At 37.7% G+C, this 15,600-nt stretch overlaps 4 protein-coding genes across 5 annotated transcripts; 2 read left to right on the forward strand and 2 right to left on the reverse strand.

Annotated features, from left to right (window-relative positions):
- Nucleotides 1–8,074: 8,074 nt before the first annotated feature.
- On the forward strand, nucleotides 8,075–9,190 carry LOC108138052. The gene is made up of 3 exons (XM_017260028.2): nucleotides 8,075–8,209; nucleotides 8,267–8,373; nucleotides 8,433–9,190. Exons 1-3 carry the CDS (start codon nucleotides 8,161–8,163, stop codon nucleotides 8,937–8,939), a joined length of 663 nt encoding a protein of 220 aa, XP_017115517.1. The 5' UTR covers nucleotides 8,075–8,160; the 3' UTR covers nucleotides 8,940–9,190.
- A 633-nt stretch (nucleotides 9,191–9,823) lies between these two features.
- On the forward strand, nucleotides 9,824–10,702 carry LOC108138070. Its single transcript, XM_017260045.2, has 4 exons — nucleotides 9,824–9,904; nucleotides 10,009–10,050; nucleotides 10,111–10,167; nucleotides 10,229–10,702. The coding sequence occupies exons 1-4, from the start codon at nucleotides 9,828–9,830 to the stop codon at nucleotides 10,575–10,577; spliced, it is 525 nt and encodes a 174-aa protein (XP_017115534.1). The 5' UTR covers nucleotides 9,824–9,827; the 3' UTR covers nucleotides 10,578–10,702.
- Nucleotides 10,703–11,078: 376 nt separating this feature from the next.
- On the reverse strand, nucleotides 11,079–12,625 carry LOC108138060 (tetraspanin-15). 2 transcript variants are annotated; one of them, XM_017260036.2, is made up of 3 exons: nucleotides 11,766–12,625; nucleotides 11,321–11,398; nucleotides 11,079–11,259 (listed from the first exon to the last, which is right to left on the reverse strand). In XM_017260036.2, the coding sequence occupies exons 1-3, from the start codon at nucleotides 12,516–12,518 to the stop codon at nucleotides 11,140–11,142; spliced, it is 951 nt and encodes a 316-aa protein (XP_017115525.1). In that variant the 5' UTR covers nucleotides 12,519–12,625; the 3' UTR covers nucleotides 11,079–11,139. The 2 variants fall into 2 exon arrangements, with proteins under 2 accessions (XP_017115525.1, XP_017115524.1); XM_017260035.2 differs by having other exon boundaries at nucleotides 11,082–11,259; nucleotides 11,321–11,422; nucleotides 11,766–12,621.
- A 786-nt stretch (nucleotides 12,626–13,411) lies between these two features.
- Nucleotides 13,412–15,229, reverse strand: LOC108138014. The gene has a single exon (XM_017259983.2). It carries the CDS (start codon nucleotides 14,771–14,773, stop codon nucleotides 13,592–13,594), a length of 1,182 nt encoding a protein of 393 aa, XP_017115472.2. The 5' UTR covers nucleotides 14,774–15,229; the 3' UTR covers nucleotides 13,412–13,591.
- Between the last annotated feature and the right edge of the window lie 371 nt (nucleotides 15,230–15,600).

Raw genomic sequence — 15,600 nt, forward strand, 5'->3', positions numbered from 1 at the left:
AGGGTTCGCCAGTATGCAGGGCCAGCTAATTGCGCTCTCAATTGGTGTCGGTGGCAACCCTGGGGGAACAAGGAAACAGTGTTGTCGCCACCTAACAGTGTGGGATTTAATGCCGAAAATATTGCAGCGAAAAATGCTTTAAGCGAGCGCTAAATATGTACTTTGTTTGCTTACCTCAAGGCAAATTATGCATTTTAAATCGAATATATTTCGGTCATTGAACCGCATCCAGAAAATTGCTTACCCACACATTATGGTAAAACAACCAATCGCATTGTGATGAAACCCATTTAATATTTATGCAAATTCATTATTGATTTTGATTATTCAGCTATATGGGTCAGCATCAAGAGTGCCTGCCACGCCTTTCGGCGATTTGCACAAATGTACGTAAATATCGACAAATCCATTTGTATAAAAAATGAATCATTGCATTCGCCGAAAATAAAATATATTTTTATTTATATTATTTGTGTTTGCCATTGTTGAAAGTTTGGGAGTCTGTTACCTGAAATCAGTAACAGGAAACGTGTTTTTGTACAAATACTAAAACGAAATTAAATAAAACAAGAAGGAAGGCTATAGTCGAGTTCCCCGACTATTAGATACCCTTTACTCAGCCATCAAGTAGAAAAAACTAGAGTCAGCATGCCAAATCCCAAATATCTCGACCTTCATACAGACGGATAGAAAGACGGACATGAATATATATACTTTATAGGGTCGGTAACGTTTCCTTCCACTTGTTACACACTTACCAACGATTACAATATACCCTTTTACTCTACGAGTAATAGGTAGAATGATACACAAACATACTTTATTAATAATGTATTCAAATAAATTGTTTTGCAATTTGTCATTCTACTAAATTTGTTATAGCTGAATATTTCATTTTTTGTGATGTGCTAAAATACCTAAAAAGTGCATAAATAGAAATCCAAATATGATACAGTCTCAAGTTTGGTCTTCAGTTATTTAAATATTTGGGATAACTGATATTTATAAAGTATAGCAAATACAGAGCAAAGGTTAAAAACTTAAACAAATATAAAACAACACTTTTTTGTAAAGTTTCACATCTTAAAAAAATTGTATAACCTTCTTTTAAGGATTTAAAGACTGAAAGAAGACTGAAAATATTAATAAAGAATAAAAGAGTATTGATTCTAATCAAATACGGATGTGGCCAAGCATAAAGCTCAATAGATTATTTTATTTTATAAATTTATTTATAAATTTAAAGTTATTTACTATAAATAAAAATCTTTTTTCGATTCATTCATCCATTGATAAATGGTTTATTTTAACCAGAGCGACCGGAAAGGGAATAGTGCAAAGCTCGTGTTACAAGGCTGATAAAACCACAGCTGGACATCAAAAGAGTCGTTTGCCTCGTGAAAGTAAGCCCCTCGACTTTTCCCCAGGCGACTTGCCGTTGCGTTTGACACTTTTCCACAGTAACGGAAGCAGGATGCTGGGGGGAACTATCAAAGTGCACCTAGACAGGGACTTGAGATTGGCACGTTAAAGGCAGACAGCTGATGTGGGGAGAAAACAGGGGAGGGGGGTGGTGCTGAAGGCCACAGACGTACAACAACCACAAGCCAAACAAGCGGCAAAAGCAGAATGAAATTACAAGCAAGCAACAAGACAACAAAGTTGTCTATGTCGATGTCGACGTTGTAGGCCAGGAAAAAATGTCCATGCTGTCGAAATCAGTGGCGCGGTTTTAGAATATTCTTTTCAAGAGGGTTTTAAAATTATTTCATTTAAATAAGTTTTGAATTTTGTTTTTGAAATACACCAATTTATAATTAAAATAAAAAAATTTAGCTTATTTCCTGATCCCGACTATATATATTTAACATAAGCACCAGTGAAAAATTATATTTAAGACTTAAGACTTAAGACTTAAATATTAGACTTTACCACATACTTACATACATAATTAACATAAGATATTTAGGGAGTATTTTAGTTCTTTAACTCTATAAGTGGTTTTTTGTTTAGTTATTAATGTTGGACATAATATTTTTTTTATTTTTTTTTAGTTCGATTTTATATTAATTTATTTTTGTTAAATACCTTTTAAAATTTCAGAATACTTGGTTACTTGCTTTTATTTAATTTTTATTTCAATCTTATTTTAAAGGCTTTAAGACTTAAAGACCTCATTAATCCGCCACTGATTCTCATGGAGAAAATGCAGCTGAAGCCAAAACCGGTAACCAAAGCTGAGATATCAACTATGTGGCCTCCCACAAACCGTCCACCAGCCCCTTTCTCCATCAGCGCACAAATATTAGCTGTTAAACAAGCGCCGTCTTTGTTGGTTGCTGCAAAATTAAGAGTTACATATGCAATGCCAAAATGCAAAACAAAGAACACGAAAATTAAGCGCCAAGGGGAAGACAACAAAAAATTGGCATAAAATTTAGCACACAAATAAAAAAGCAACAGCCAAAAAATATTGTGCTTCGTTAGGTTTTTGGTGTGCATGCGAAAACAGCAACAATAAAGTGTTAATGTTTGCAAACACTGAGTCCACACACACACACACACACTTGTACGCATATACAACGGAAAACAACCGCAGAAAATGCAAAACACATGCCAAGGAAAAATTCGGTCCATTGAAGGACCAAAGGATGTGCAAAAGGACACTCCGGATGTGCAACTGCATCCGAAGGATGATGATGTGCGGACTTGAGGATGCAAAACGTTGTCATCTCCAAGCACATGCGAGTGAAATAAAATGAAATAAAATTGAATTCAGTGAAAGCATACAAAAGTAGGTGATTTTGCCATGCGGATTGGTTGATCCAGGATTTTAGGATTTCCATATTACCTTATTTAAAATAGTTATTTGAATTTCATCCAACATTTCTGTACTTTGTACAAAATCTTTTAACTTTTTCATATATTTTACACAAGGTTTTTGGATCCCAAAAGTGATGGAAATTTGTGGGGTGAAGTTGCTTAGAAATGACCTTAACAAATAAATATATATAAAATAAATATATATATATACAAATGGGATGCAATTTTAAATCCATTATAAAACAAACCCAATAAAAATAAATTACTGCTTATAAATTTTTTTAGTTACCATAAAAACATCCAGATTAATTCCACATTTTGGAATACTTTTAGTATGTAAATGCAAATAAGTCAGTAAAATATATTAATTATTTTTGGATTTTTTCCGTTGGTTTATTGACTATTAAAATTTAACATTAATACATTACGAAATAAACCATTTTATTTATTTAAAAACGTTTTACTAAATTCTAGCCCAATTTGAAGCAGTAGTTTCTCCAATGTGAGGAAGCACACAAATGGATGCATTAATACGAAAATATTTCCCAATACACATATTTTCCATTCACGCCCAGCTAATCAAACAACTCCCCAAAAGCGGAAATAAATGCGGGTAAGGAAACGAAATTTGCAACAATGAGGAGCACACAAACATATTTATTTCACCATGAGCATGCTGCACACAAGCATAAATATAAGCATATGCACACACACTGGCGCATTCAGGACTCACACACACACCATGACATGCATTAGTTGTGGCCCGGCATTCATTTCATTTTTATATCACACTCACTTTTCACTGTTAGTTATGTTTGCTTGTGGTTTCCTTCTTTTCACGTTATTTATGTTTATTTGCATATATTTTATTTTATTTTATTTTATTTTACTTTATTTTTCTGGGAAACTAGGGGAGAGGAAACGTAACTAAAACACGCTCATTTATCTCGGCATACACCACGCGAAATTTGCGGTAAAGCTAGCATACTTCTGAGCGCCCCGAGTTTATCTGCATGTGGAAATGCATCTGCTACTGTGAGCGAGGTTGGAAAATTAGTAGACAAATAGCTGTAATGGTCAGAACGTGGACAAGTTCAAACTTTAAGCCAGAGTCCTTTGCACTCTTTGTTGCCAACGGCAACCAAATACCAGCTGAAATGTACTTTCCATAGATACACATGTGAGCTTGTTTACGGCAACAGCTTAGATATGCACATAAGCAGCTTACCATTTGATTAGCAAATACATACATATATACCAAACGAATCTCAAGTAATGTGCGCATTGCCAAGTATGTAGAAAATTGTAAGGCAAAGTAATAAAGTGCTGGGTGGCTAAAGATCTTAAATAAAATTTAAAATTCTTTTGATAAAACTATTATTTTCAGCTTCGTCAGGGAATAGTCAAAATGAGAATATTTAAATAAAGTGAATAGTTAAACCTCAGAGAGAACTTGAATTTAATAATATTTTATTTCTTTACAAATCAAATTACATATTTAATAAGCGGTTTTATTTAACGTTGTCCAAAAATAAATGATTATTTAAACACGATTTTAGAGTTTTAAATAAATGGAATTAGCACAATTGTATTAAAAATCGTTTTTAAAACGGATTACATATTAAATTGAAAATATACAAAATATTTGCACAACTTTTTCGTAAGGAATGACTAACTATATTTTTTAATACAAGTGCCTACTAGCAGTAAACCAGAAAAAAATATAAAACTTAATGTTTTCAAAACTATTTTTGTATATAAATTGGACAAGATAATTTGTACTATTTTAGCGTATGTTTGAATAAAAATAAATAGCAATGAAAGTCTGATACCGATAATAGGCAAAGCAATACTCCTACTATAAATATTTTTTTTTTTTTAAATGACTATTTAAAAATATGTCGTAACCCTATGACTTTGCCATATCGCCAACCTGCTAGCAACAGATGTGCAGCAAGAACATAAAAATGAACAGCAACCGAAAAATGCAACACTTGCATCTCCATCAGTAAAATATGCGAACCATTTTGTTGCCGCTGCTTTTGCCATTTGTAAATAGACCGCCCAGATTCCGCCCTGGAATCGAATGGGTCCCTTAGTCATGTTTGATTTGCAATTTTGCTCAATCAAACTCTTGGCAAGGCTCGTACGGACTGGAGCTCGAAATTCGGGAGCAGCCAGCAGGCTGAAACTCAAAAATTCCCAATAAATTTGCGCTATTGACTGTGTCTGGCTACAAATTTGCTGCTTGCATATTTTTTTTGTGAAGCGTATGTTGTGAAAATGCAAATGCAAATACAGGAAATCGCAGAAAGAGTGTGGCCAATATCTGAATAGAGAAAAAAAAAACAACAAAGTGCAAAATATATAAGTTTTATGATTTTTAAAAAATCATTTACTATATCTTGTGACAATGCAACAGGAGAAAATTGCTAAAGTGGACCCGAAAGGATGGCAGTTATAGTTTGTGTTCTGTTTTTTAATGTAAAATGAAGTTCATCATTGCAAATTTATTATTTAGTAAATTATACATTTTTTTAAATTATATGAAAAAATTTCCAAAAAAAATGTTTTATACAAAACTCAAAAAGTTGAAACAACCAAGTATTTACTTAAATATAATAATACATTATTCGACTGGTTGATCTCAAAGGTATATTGGCACCTTGGAGATAAGCAAGTTTTACTTCTATTTATTTAAATTGTTATGAATCTCTAAAAATTATAATTTAAAGTGTGAAAATAAAACCAATAAGATAAGCTTGAAAACTAATGAGTAAAGGATCGAAGCGAAAAATTAATGTTGTGTAAGATTTCCGAATCATTGATTGGGTAGCTGAAAGCCCCGGAAGCAGACCTATGGCCAACATGGCGTATGAGTGTTGCGCGAATATTTTAACAACAGTCACGCAGCAGTTAGAACTGGGCGTGGCTAAGGTATTTGGGGGTATGTGTGTGCAGTCGTGTGTTATTTGGTGTAAATTATATGGCCGAAAGATGCAAAATTAGCCAAATAATGGCTGCCTAATGTGCCGGAAAGCTGGCGAGCTAAAGTTAATGGCGAAAATCCTTTAGTCCCCCCCCTCTGATGAAAACATAAAACGGAGCCACTAAAAGCAAATCGAGAGCGGCACATATTTGCTAATCCAATAAGTGTTAGCTGCTTCACTGCCTGCGAAAAGGGCATTAAAGGGTTAAAGGCAAGCATACAATTTGTGTAAATTTCCAACAGCGAGTTTGTTTTCCCTCCTTTAGGTAAAAACGTATTTTTGGGCTTGTGATTTCTTTTATTTTTGTTGCCCCTGTCAAACTTGTTCCGCGGTAATTGAACGGACTTTAAATGCCAGCCAAAAATTGCACAAAATGCGGGCCAACGCAAACGGCTTTGGTCCAGCTTTTCCTCCTTTCTATTTTATTTGCTTTTGATGTGCCACTGAAGCTGAGGTTTTAAGCGGGACGACGAGGGTGAAGTGGTGCTAACTGCAGTTGGGACTCCATGGCGACTCCTATGCAAACGAAGCCACGCTCGCCAACGCGACGACATAGAAACTTTTTCTATTTCTGAGCTTTTTATTTTTGGTGGCGCTTGTTTTAACCAGCAAAAGAGTTTGGTCAAATAGAAAAGTGTGTCAGGAAACAAAATTATACAAATATATAGAAAAAGGAACGACATTTAGTTTCGAGGTATAAAGGTATACATCTAAAATTACAACCATATAATATGTTGGTTAATATCTAACAATTACCCTTATATAGTCAGTAAATAAACCTAAATTAAAAATATCGAAAAATAGTGATAAAGTATGCTTAAAAAAAATTATTTTATTATTTGAAACTTTAAAACTTTAACTATAGGAAAAATATTTTTACCATACTAAATTTCTGATAGTCATCTTCTTTTAATTGACTTAATTTTCGTACCGAAAAAAAATGTTTTTAAGCAACAATAAACTATATTAAAATCTCTAGAGATTTCGGTGTCACCTCAAAATAAAGACGATATTAAAAATTTAGGGTATTTTAACCAGAATGGGGGGAAAGTCAAGCAGAAAACTGCACCACCAAAAGAACAATTTTCGAGTCGAAAACGAAAATGACGAAAATGGCGAAAAAGGCAAACTGACTTCAAGTGGCATTTTGACATTTTGTTGAATTTCAACTGGCTTCTTGTTTGGGGTGAAGGGCAGGGGACAGTGGGTGGGTTTTTGGGGGCGTGGTAGGTACGTAAAAAGCGGCAGGGTCAAGGGGACAGAGAACTCACAGGTGGCTGGCCATGCAAACGAAATGCAGAAAGACGCATTTTTTCTGCTTAAATTAGAAAAACAATTGCCAACGTTGATGGCTAGAAAAGCTGCAACTTTGGTCAGCAGGTTGACCACACAAAAAGTACGCAAAGCGTTTACTTTTTACACGATGCGTTTCAACTTCGCCGAGCTGGTGTTAAAAGTTTTCAGCTTTTGACCCAAGCTTTTTACATATAAATTGTTTTGGAAGCCCTCCGACCGGGGTATGCAGATTTATTTTTGTAAATTTTCTGACATTAATTGAATTTAAAATTTAATTATTTATTATTCGGCATCCTAGTACTACAAGTTAAAAACTTGTTATATAATGTGCTAGTCACGAAGGAGTATTAAAGATATAAAAAAAAAAACATTGAGCCACCAAGCCACAAGAGCAAACAAAAAAATTGCGAATTATTGAGCTTAATACCGCCGAACTTTGGCATTGCCCAATAAACTAAACACAATCTTTTCAAAAAAAAACATAAATCTAAAATGTCGATCGCGAATTCTTAATGGTGGTTCAATACGACATTCCTTTTGGTTCTACCAATTTAAATAATTAATTGACCAATTCAGCCGGTGGAATGGTATAATGTGTGTGTAGAATTTTCATGTTCAAAGCATATGTACTGGTTGAAATTTAAAAAAAATGTTGGTAAGTAATCGTATTACATTATGCACTTCAACGTTGTAGAAGTCTTCTTCCCTATTTTGCTATTTAGGGGAGCTTAACTTGTTACTTTCCCAGATACTGTTAGTTTTAATTTACAAACCAAATCAAAACAAATAATTTCCCTACATCCAAAATCTAAACGTACCAGGAAGTTCTGCGAAGACGATAGAAAACTAGCGTATAGTGCAGTTAGGATATTAAAAGCGACATTTCACCATCACTAAGTGTGACCCTCGCCTTCGATCACAACTATCGATATGGCGCTTTTTGAGAATCGATTTCAGCCTGGTTATAGTTCCGTTATTAGCAAAAAGAAGAGCAAAAGCCCGAAAACAAATTAATTATTTTCTAGAACTTGTAATATTTAACTCATTCAATATGGAGTTACGCAGCCGATCTAACAAGAAATTGGTGGACTTCCTTAAGAGTAAGTGCATGCCCAAAATGTTATGATTCTGATTTTAAGGGCTACACATTTGCGCAGGCGCAGGCGTTTACGAGTCCGGCATGGAAATCGAGGAGATGCGCGAATTGGCCAGAGTCATGGAGAACTCGAACACGGATGACCAGGATCTGGAAAGGGCTTTACAGGTGGGATAAGCACAGTTGAAACATCAGTTAATCTCTCTCTAATCCATCGATTTCCGCAGGAGAGTGAGTTGGAGTTTTTGTCCGCGCAACCAAGTGCCTTGCACAACTCCACGATGATCATGTCGCCGCAAGTGCCCAGAAGAAATTCCTCAAGTTTGGACAGTCCGCCCAGCAAGCCCGTCCGCTTGACCATTCGGGCCTTGGTGCATCATGCCATGGACTGGAGTCCCACGGCCGAAGAGCGACTTCCGGCTCGAAAGCGAAGAGCTGGCGACCACATCCAGGACATCGAACAGGATGGCAAGCGCTTTAGACCACCAGTGATCGGTGATGGCCATGAGGAGGATCAGCAGCAGAACCACAATCCCGATGCCACGCCCGTTTCGCCCGGCCCCGACTTAGATTCGGGTGTCAGCTGGGAGGAGGAGGTGTCGCTCTCCAGCGTTAGCGATGCCACATCCACATCCATGCCCTCCATTGGCGAAATGCCCGATCGTCACTTGATCAGCACCAGCAGCGCTGCAGTCTCCGATTTCTCAGATGTTAACGAGCATAGCCACGATTAGCTCAATATTTTGTGAGTGCCAGACTTTTCGTTAACCGAAAGCAGCACCACAATTTCGGAAAAATTACGCATTCATTAAAGCTTTAAATAATGTCAATCGCCGAATATCGAATATGTAACCTGTTACCTGTTATAATTTTCAGTTTGCCTTCAGAGAACAGCACGATATAAATTTAGTGTCCTAAATAAATGTACAACTCTTATTTTTGTGCCTTAGAATAAAAACGCATTCATTATATCTAGCTTTAAAAACTGTTTTTAATTTTCAGTTTGCCTTCACAGAACAATACGATAAAAATATAATTTATTTTTTATTTAAAATACAACAAACTTCTTAACTCAAATTTTTGTGACAGATTAAACTCCTATAATTAAAAAAATTTCGCAACCCTTATAGTTTATAAACTTTTAAACTAAACATTATTGCGACTTAAAAGTGCAATTTTCAGTCAGTTTCTTATAAAAAGGTTTGGGATACCGGTAACTTTTAAGATTTTATGAACTAAAAAAAATGAAATAAAAAAATGGTATGTTATCTGTTATCCCAACTGTTTCCCAGGGATGGGCTTTGTGGGAAGAGACCCTATTCAAGGTAATTGATTAAAGATATTTGTCGGAAAATAAGTTTCCCGGAGCACCAACTACTTGGAAAGAGTGAAGAAATATTTCAAATTACCGCAAGGGTATTCATAACAGAAAAACCATCAACAAGATCACGTGGTCCTGTTTAAAAAAGGGTCACACTGACAAACAGTGCGTACACACTTATTTCATTTTATTATATTTTCTTTCACAGCGCTTTTCGCAGCTTCGCAGTCATTAAAAAATCATTATATTCAGTTAATATGTAAGGAAAACTAGAACTCAGGTGGAAAAGTTTTAAAATAAAATGTTCCTACATTACAGGTCCCTTAAACGTTTTGTAAAACACATTGTTGGCGATGATGACGAATTTGAAGAAACTTTGTAAGTCTGCATTGCATTCATTGCTATATACATAATAAATATATACATATGTATATATATGTATATGTGTAGTAAATGTAAACTTTACTAATCCTTATTTATAGAAACAGTGAACAAGAGAAAAATGAAAATTCAAACAAGGAAAAGTGAGTATTTTGGCTTGGAATGCAATGCGATCATTTTGTGTAACAAATCCGATCTTCCAGGATCGATATGGATGGTTCCAATTGCATAACAAATGTCACCCAAACAGCACGAGGACCGTAAGTTGTATTTTGAATCTTGTGGAGTTTCCCTTATTAAATAACTGGTATTTAATTGCAGTCCGATATTAGTATTGGGAAAAGCAGCAGCAGTGTATACAGTTCGCGCACGACTTACGCAACCATATTCATTGGCGTTTCCCAATCGTGGGGCATATTTTCCTCCACAGGAATCCATGGGAGTACGTATTTCCAAACGAAGCAGGAGCCATATGGGATTCGTAAATGCAGTCCAACCAGCAACCGTGGCTCCGACTGTAGCTCCATCCGCTCAACTGGCCAAGCCACTGGATGTCACCGCCTACTTCCACCAACTGTCTGCTGATCTCATCCAGCAACGCGTCTGCCAGGAGCCTTTCTTAGCCCTGTGCAAACGCATAGATAGCTTGGTGGCCCAATCTTTAAACTAATCCAAACGGCTCAAATTGAATAAGGAAATTACAAAGTAATCACAAAATTAGATGGTAAAATTTCTGTATAATCAAAAAAAATTCGAAAATGTATATTCAAATAAATAAACTTAAGATGTAGTTATGTAGTTTATATTAAATAACTATACATAAAAAAAGTCAAGCTATTTTGTTAAAAAATTATAATAAATGGGATAAGTACAAATACTTAATATGTATACTATTTAAAAAAAAAATCATTTCGGTTTTTTATAAAATTTACAATGAACATAGAACATAGATATGCGCCCGCCTACCGCTAAACTTTTGAATAAATCAAAAAAATCCAAAAGAATATATTAGTTGAGTTAACTACATCTGAATAAATATGAACTATGTATACTATTTTTTAGAAACTAGCATTTGGTTTTGATTGACATCTAAAATGTATACATAACTAATATATACACTCAGTTGTATATTTTCGGAATAAAACCATAAATAAGCCAACACAAATGCGTATATTAAATTCAATTTAAAATCAATATAAAATATAAAAACAAATGCGAAACAAGGGAACAGCTTAATGACCACATTGTTCGTTGTCCAATTCGGTGCAATTGCAATAGTTGACATCAAGAGCGATATCGGAGCCCAGATCGTCCTCGCCAATAGCCACACAACGCACATTACAGGGATATTTCTGTGGGAATCACATGACTAAGATGGTTTTTAGAAAAAAAAAAAAAGTGTTTCGAACCCACCACCACGACCAGCGGATGCCCTTCCTCGTCTGTGAGTGCCACATTATCGCAATCATCATTCTGCCGATGAAGTATGAACTTGGCCATACAACAGAGCACGATCTACGAAATTGGGACTATGTATTTAAAAAATATATGCTTGGAGTACACGTATCTATGGTATATCCCCATTAAATTGAAATTTGATATCTTGAAAAAAAGATTTTTGGCAGATACCGATCTTAAGTAGGAATATTGGGTATTGCAGCGCATAAATAATATGAATAAATAAATATATTTTAATATAATAATAAATATAAAAACCAAAATCACGTTGTTCGATTTGAAAATCATTAAAATCGTATTTCCTAAATAGTAAAATAGCACATTGATATGCCTTCTTCTCTGACTGACTGACTTTTGTCTGAAATTAATAATACCCCCTTCAAGGGTGTAAATTACTCACCAGGAACTTCAGGGCCAGGACCCATAGCGCCAGCAGGACGTAGAAGAGGCTCCACACGGCATCGACGAACGCCGGCAGACATCCGTTCGCATGGATGGCGTCCACGGTGAGGGCGGGAAAGGGCTGCCTGGTGTCGCCTCCAATGGACTGCCCCTCGCCGGGCAGAAAGTTGGTGGAGCAGCTATCGCATGATCGCCTGCAGCAGGCGTACGGGGCGAGGACTGTGGACGAGCAGTTGTCCTCCAGCCGCGGCATCCAGTCGGCGGTCATCCAATCCCTGTAGCCATGCACACCGCAGCACTCCTTGCGCCACTGCAGTCCATCCCACAGGAGCTTCCACTCCGGACACGAGTAGTACATGTCGATGCCGCGACTCAGTGAGCTTTCCGCCGCGTTCTCCAGCACATCGATGCCCCGGTAGAGGCTCCAGATGCACACGAAGCCGGAGGCAATGATTACGCAGGAGTAGAAGCCCCACATGGACAGCAGAAGGCGAACGTTGGGCGTGCAGCGCCGCCTCCAGATCCGCCGCCACATGGCGATGCTGCAGAGGAAGGTGACCAGCAGCTGGGCCCCAAACACGTAGATCGCCGACAGGTAGCCGCTGACCAGGCGGCACTCGATCTCCGACAGATAGCCGGTGAACAGGGCGTGGTAGTAGGCGGTTGCCGCTAGGATCAGTAGTCCGATCACGGCCTCGGTTACCAGCAGTAGGTTCACGTACAAGGAGGCTCGGCGGAAGGGCTGGCGCATTTGGTCATCCTCGTCAGCATCGGTCGAAAGTTTGGCTTGTCGGCGAGGTTTCAGCTCTAAACTCGAATTTCATTTGGATTGACGCTTATTGCTAAGATTGCTCCATACATGTCCGCACCGTCTACAGTACACAGATAACAAAATTGATACTCGTTTCGTCGAAATTCCTTATCAATTGGTCTGGATCACCTCGATATTTTCTAATAAAAAAGAATGGTTAACAATTATTGTTTTTGAATAGCAATTTTACTGTTTTTAATGGTAACAAGAAAGAAAGCAAATTCCGAAAAGCCGAAGCTTAAATCTTAAAATCTTTCGATTTTTATGCGTATTTGCTTAAAAACATTAAATGATTTTCCTCTGCGTTATTCGATCGTTCCTATGCCAGCGATATGCTATCGTTTTCAGATTTCAATGAAATTAAAGCCCTAGTTTTGAAATGATAATCTATAACTTTATCTCGAAGTAAATTAAATTAAATTAAATGAGAACGAAGTAAGAAATAGCAAGGTTTGAACTTTTTTCATTTATTTTATTTATTTTTTCCGATTGTTCTAATAAAAGCTGTATGATACGGTCGACCAAGTTTAACAAAATGATTATCGTTTTATTTTATTAAAATACCTCTTAGAACAACGAAGTCATGAAATAATATAATTTGAATAATAATTCTCTAAGCTCAAGAGAACAAAATTATTAAAATTGTTTTTTTTTCTGATTGCAAGGTATTAATTAAACAACAGTAGTTCACAGATTTCATTTTATAACTTTGTAATTGAATCTAAACTCTAAGCAGTTTCAAATTCGAAAGTTTTTTATTTAAATATTTTCAAATACCATAGTTCCTTGCTTTAAGATAAGCAGATTTTTAACCACTAGAGATAGAACAGAACTTTTCATTTTTTTAGATCGTTTTATTTGGATCGCAAGTAATAAATGTATGTAATAAGAATTCAGTTTAAAACTTTTCAATTAATGTAAAAAGTAGAGAGTTCATCAGTTAATGTGGTAATCAGTGGTAATCAGTTCATAGATTCTTCAGTCTTTCGCCAATCGGTGGACAATGGATTCTATTACCTCGCGAAGCTGAACTTGAGCACACCGGCTGAATAGTCCATATTGGGTCCGATCTGCTTGGAATCGATCTTGACCAGCTTTATGTTGTCCAGGCAGCGCGGAGTGTGAACAATTTCTGGACTGATGTCGCTATGCCGGATCCACAGCTCCAGGGGCTGAGTGCGCCACCTTTGCTTGGCCAGAATGGCAATGCAGCTCCGGACGAAGGACTCGCCATGACACCGAGATCGGGTGACATCGAGGACCCTCAGCTGGCGGCAATTGATCACGAACTCCAGAAGGCCCAAAGGACTCTCCAGCTGATAGCCACACAAGTGGAGTTCGCTCAGCTCACGCAGTTGATGGGCCAGTTGTCGCAGCGCCTGATCCTCCAGGCACTGCAGCTGACCACCATTCTCTTCCTCCTCCAGCTGGCCATGGAGCTCCAATCTTGTCAGCTGTCTCAGGTTACCCAGCTCCCGGAAAAACCGCGCATAATCATGCAGTACGCCACTGAAGCGAAATGCCTCTATGAGCCGGACCGATCCTGGCGTGCTGCTGGGTCGGGCTATACGCGACAGGACATCGAAGACAAAGTTCTTGGAGTATATCGACAGCTTTTGAAGGCGTGGCAGGCGCAGCAGTTGCTGCGTAATATCACTCTCCATACACAAATGGTAATCGGCAATCTTAATGTGCTCCAATGTGGGACAGAGTTGCAGATCTGCGAGATCGCAGCAGTTCACTTCGTCGCAGTCCTCCATAATATCGAATTTGCGTAGCCGCAGCTGTCGGAAGAGATCCCTGAAGTGCTGAGACTCCAGAAACTGGCAATCATCCAAACAGAGTTCGCTCAGGTGCTCCAAATCGCACAGATACTTCCCGGTGATTTGGCAGCCACGCAACTTGAGCCTCCGCAAATGGGGGAACACCCGGCGCAGCAGTCGCACATCCTCGTCCACGAAGCGTACGCGTCCACGTCGATTGCCATCGCCCAGCCACTCCAGGGAATGGATGCCCGCCAACGGGTGGGAGCTCAGCACCCGCAATCTCCGGACATCAAGCTGGTGGCAACTCAAGCGCTCCATGTGCGGTGCCAAGGCCAGGATGAAGGACAGGAAGTGCCGGGAACTGGTCACCGATCGCCGGAACATCTCGTCCTGCAGGACAACAGTGCGCACCCGGGTCCGCCAGAGCATCTGCACTATGCTCTCCAGTCGCCTGTTCAACCTGCCGATCTCGTACTGCTGGTACACATTCAGCTGGCGGACGATCAAAGCCAGCACATCGTCGTTCAGTTGCAGCAGGGAAGCTGCCGTGGGTGCTGCATAAAGGATAATGGTCTTAGTTCAAGGTTATATTCGCTTTATTCTTTGCAAATTTTCTTACCTGTATCGGTTGTCATCATCGGTGGTGTGTTCTCGATCGTGGTGTTGGAAATACTAACCAATGTGCGACGTTGCCGCGGCCAGATGATGGCTACCTAGGCCGAAGGTCATTTAGGGGTGGATTTCCACGCAAATCGGGCGGAATTCGCGCTACCTAAATTCCTTATCCTTATAGAGATGGTCAGCCGAAACGATAGTTTTAAGGATCTATCAGCTGTCTAGATCAGTTTATATTGCACATCTACTTTAATATGAAAACTTTTATAAGTATGACTGAGTATGTTTTTTTTTTCCTAAGCGTACTATAATTTTGTATGAACAAAAATAGCTTTTTAAGATATTTTTTATAATAAAAAAAATCGTTCTCTTATTAGCTCATATGTTAAAATTATTCAGTGTGTACAAGGGTACACAAAATATCCTTCCTATAATCATAAATATATATTTCTATAAAATCTAAAGATTTGAATAGATTTTCAATCTTGATCATCGATGGAAAATATGACGACTAAAAATTTTGTTTTCGTAAATTGGTTTGAAAAGGAAAACCGCAAAAAATTTGTATGCAGCCTTTGCAATCAAATTCTAAAGTAAAATAGATTGTTCTTTATAAAACAAAGAAAACGTTTTTTCTACAA

Source organism: Drosophila elegans, unplaced genomic scaffold (assembly GCF_018152505.1).
Source record: "Drosophila elegans isolate 14027-0461.03 unplaced genomic scaffold, ASM1815250v1 contig_814, whole genome shotgun sequence".
In the NCBI taxonomy this organism is placed as follows: Eukaryota; Metazoa; Arthropoda; class Insecta; order Diptera; family Drosophilidae; genus Drosophila; species Drosophila elegans.

Coding starts and splice junctions, on each gene's coding strand:
- LOC108138052 (XM_017260028.2), top strand. CDS start 8,161: ATGGAGTTACGCAGCCGATCTAACAAGAAATTGGTGGACTTCCTTAAG. Junction 8,210..8,266: donor ATTGGTGGACTTCCTTAAGA/GTAAGTGCATGC, acceptor ACATTTGCGCAG/GCGCAGGCGTTTACGAGTCC. Junction 8,374..8,432: donor ATCTGGAAAGGGCTTTACAG/GTGGGATAAGCA, acceptor CGATTTCCGCAG/GAGAGTGAGTTGGAGTTTTT.
- LOC108138070 (XM_017260045.2), top strand. CDS start 9,828: ATGTTCCTACATTACAGGTCCCTTAAACGTTTTGTAAAACACATTGTT. Junction 10,051..10,110: donor GAAAATTCAAACAAGGAAAA/GTGAGTATTTTG, acceptor CCGATCTTCCAG/GATCGATATGGATGGTTCCA. Junction 10,168..10,228: donor ACCCAAACAGCACGAGGACC/GTAAGTTGTATT, acceptor ATTTAATTGCAG/TCCGATATTAGTATTGGGAA.
- LOC108138060 (XM_017260035.2), bottom strand. CDS start 12,518: ATGCGCCAGCCCTTCCGCCGAGCCTCCTTGTACGTGAACCTACTGCTG. Junction 11,423..11,765: donor TCCTGGCCCTGAAGTTCCTG/GTGAGTAATTTA, acceptor CCAATTTCGTAG/ATCGTGCTCTGTTGTATGGC. Junction 11,260..11,320: donor GGCATCCGCTGGTCGTGGTG/GTGGGTTCGAAA, acceptor TGATTCCCACAG/AAATATCCCTGTAATGTGCG.
- LOC108138014 (XM_017259983.2), bottom strand. CDS start 14,773: ATGCTCTGGCGGACCCGGGTGCGCACTGTTGTCCTGCAGGACGAGATG.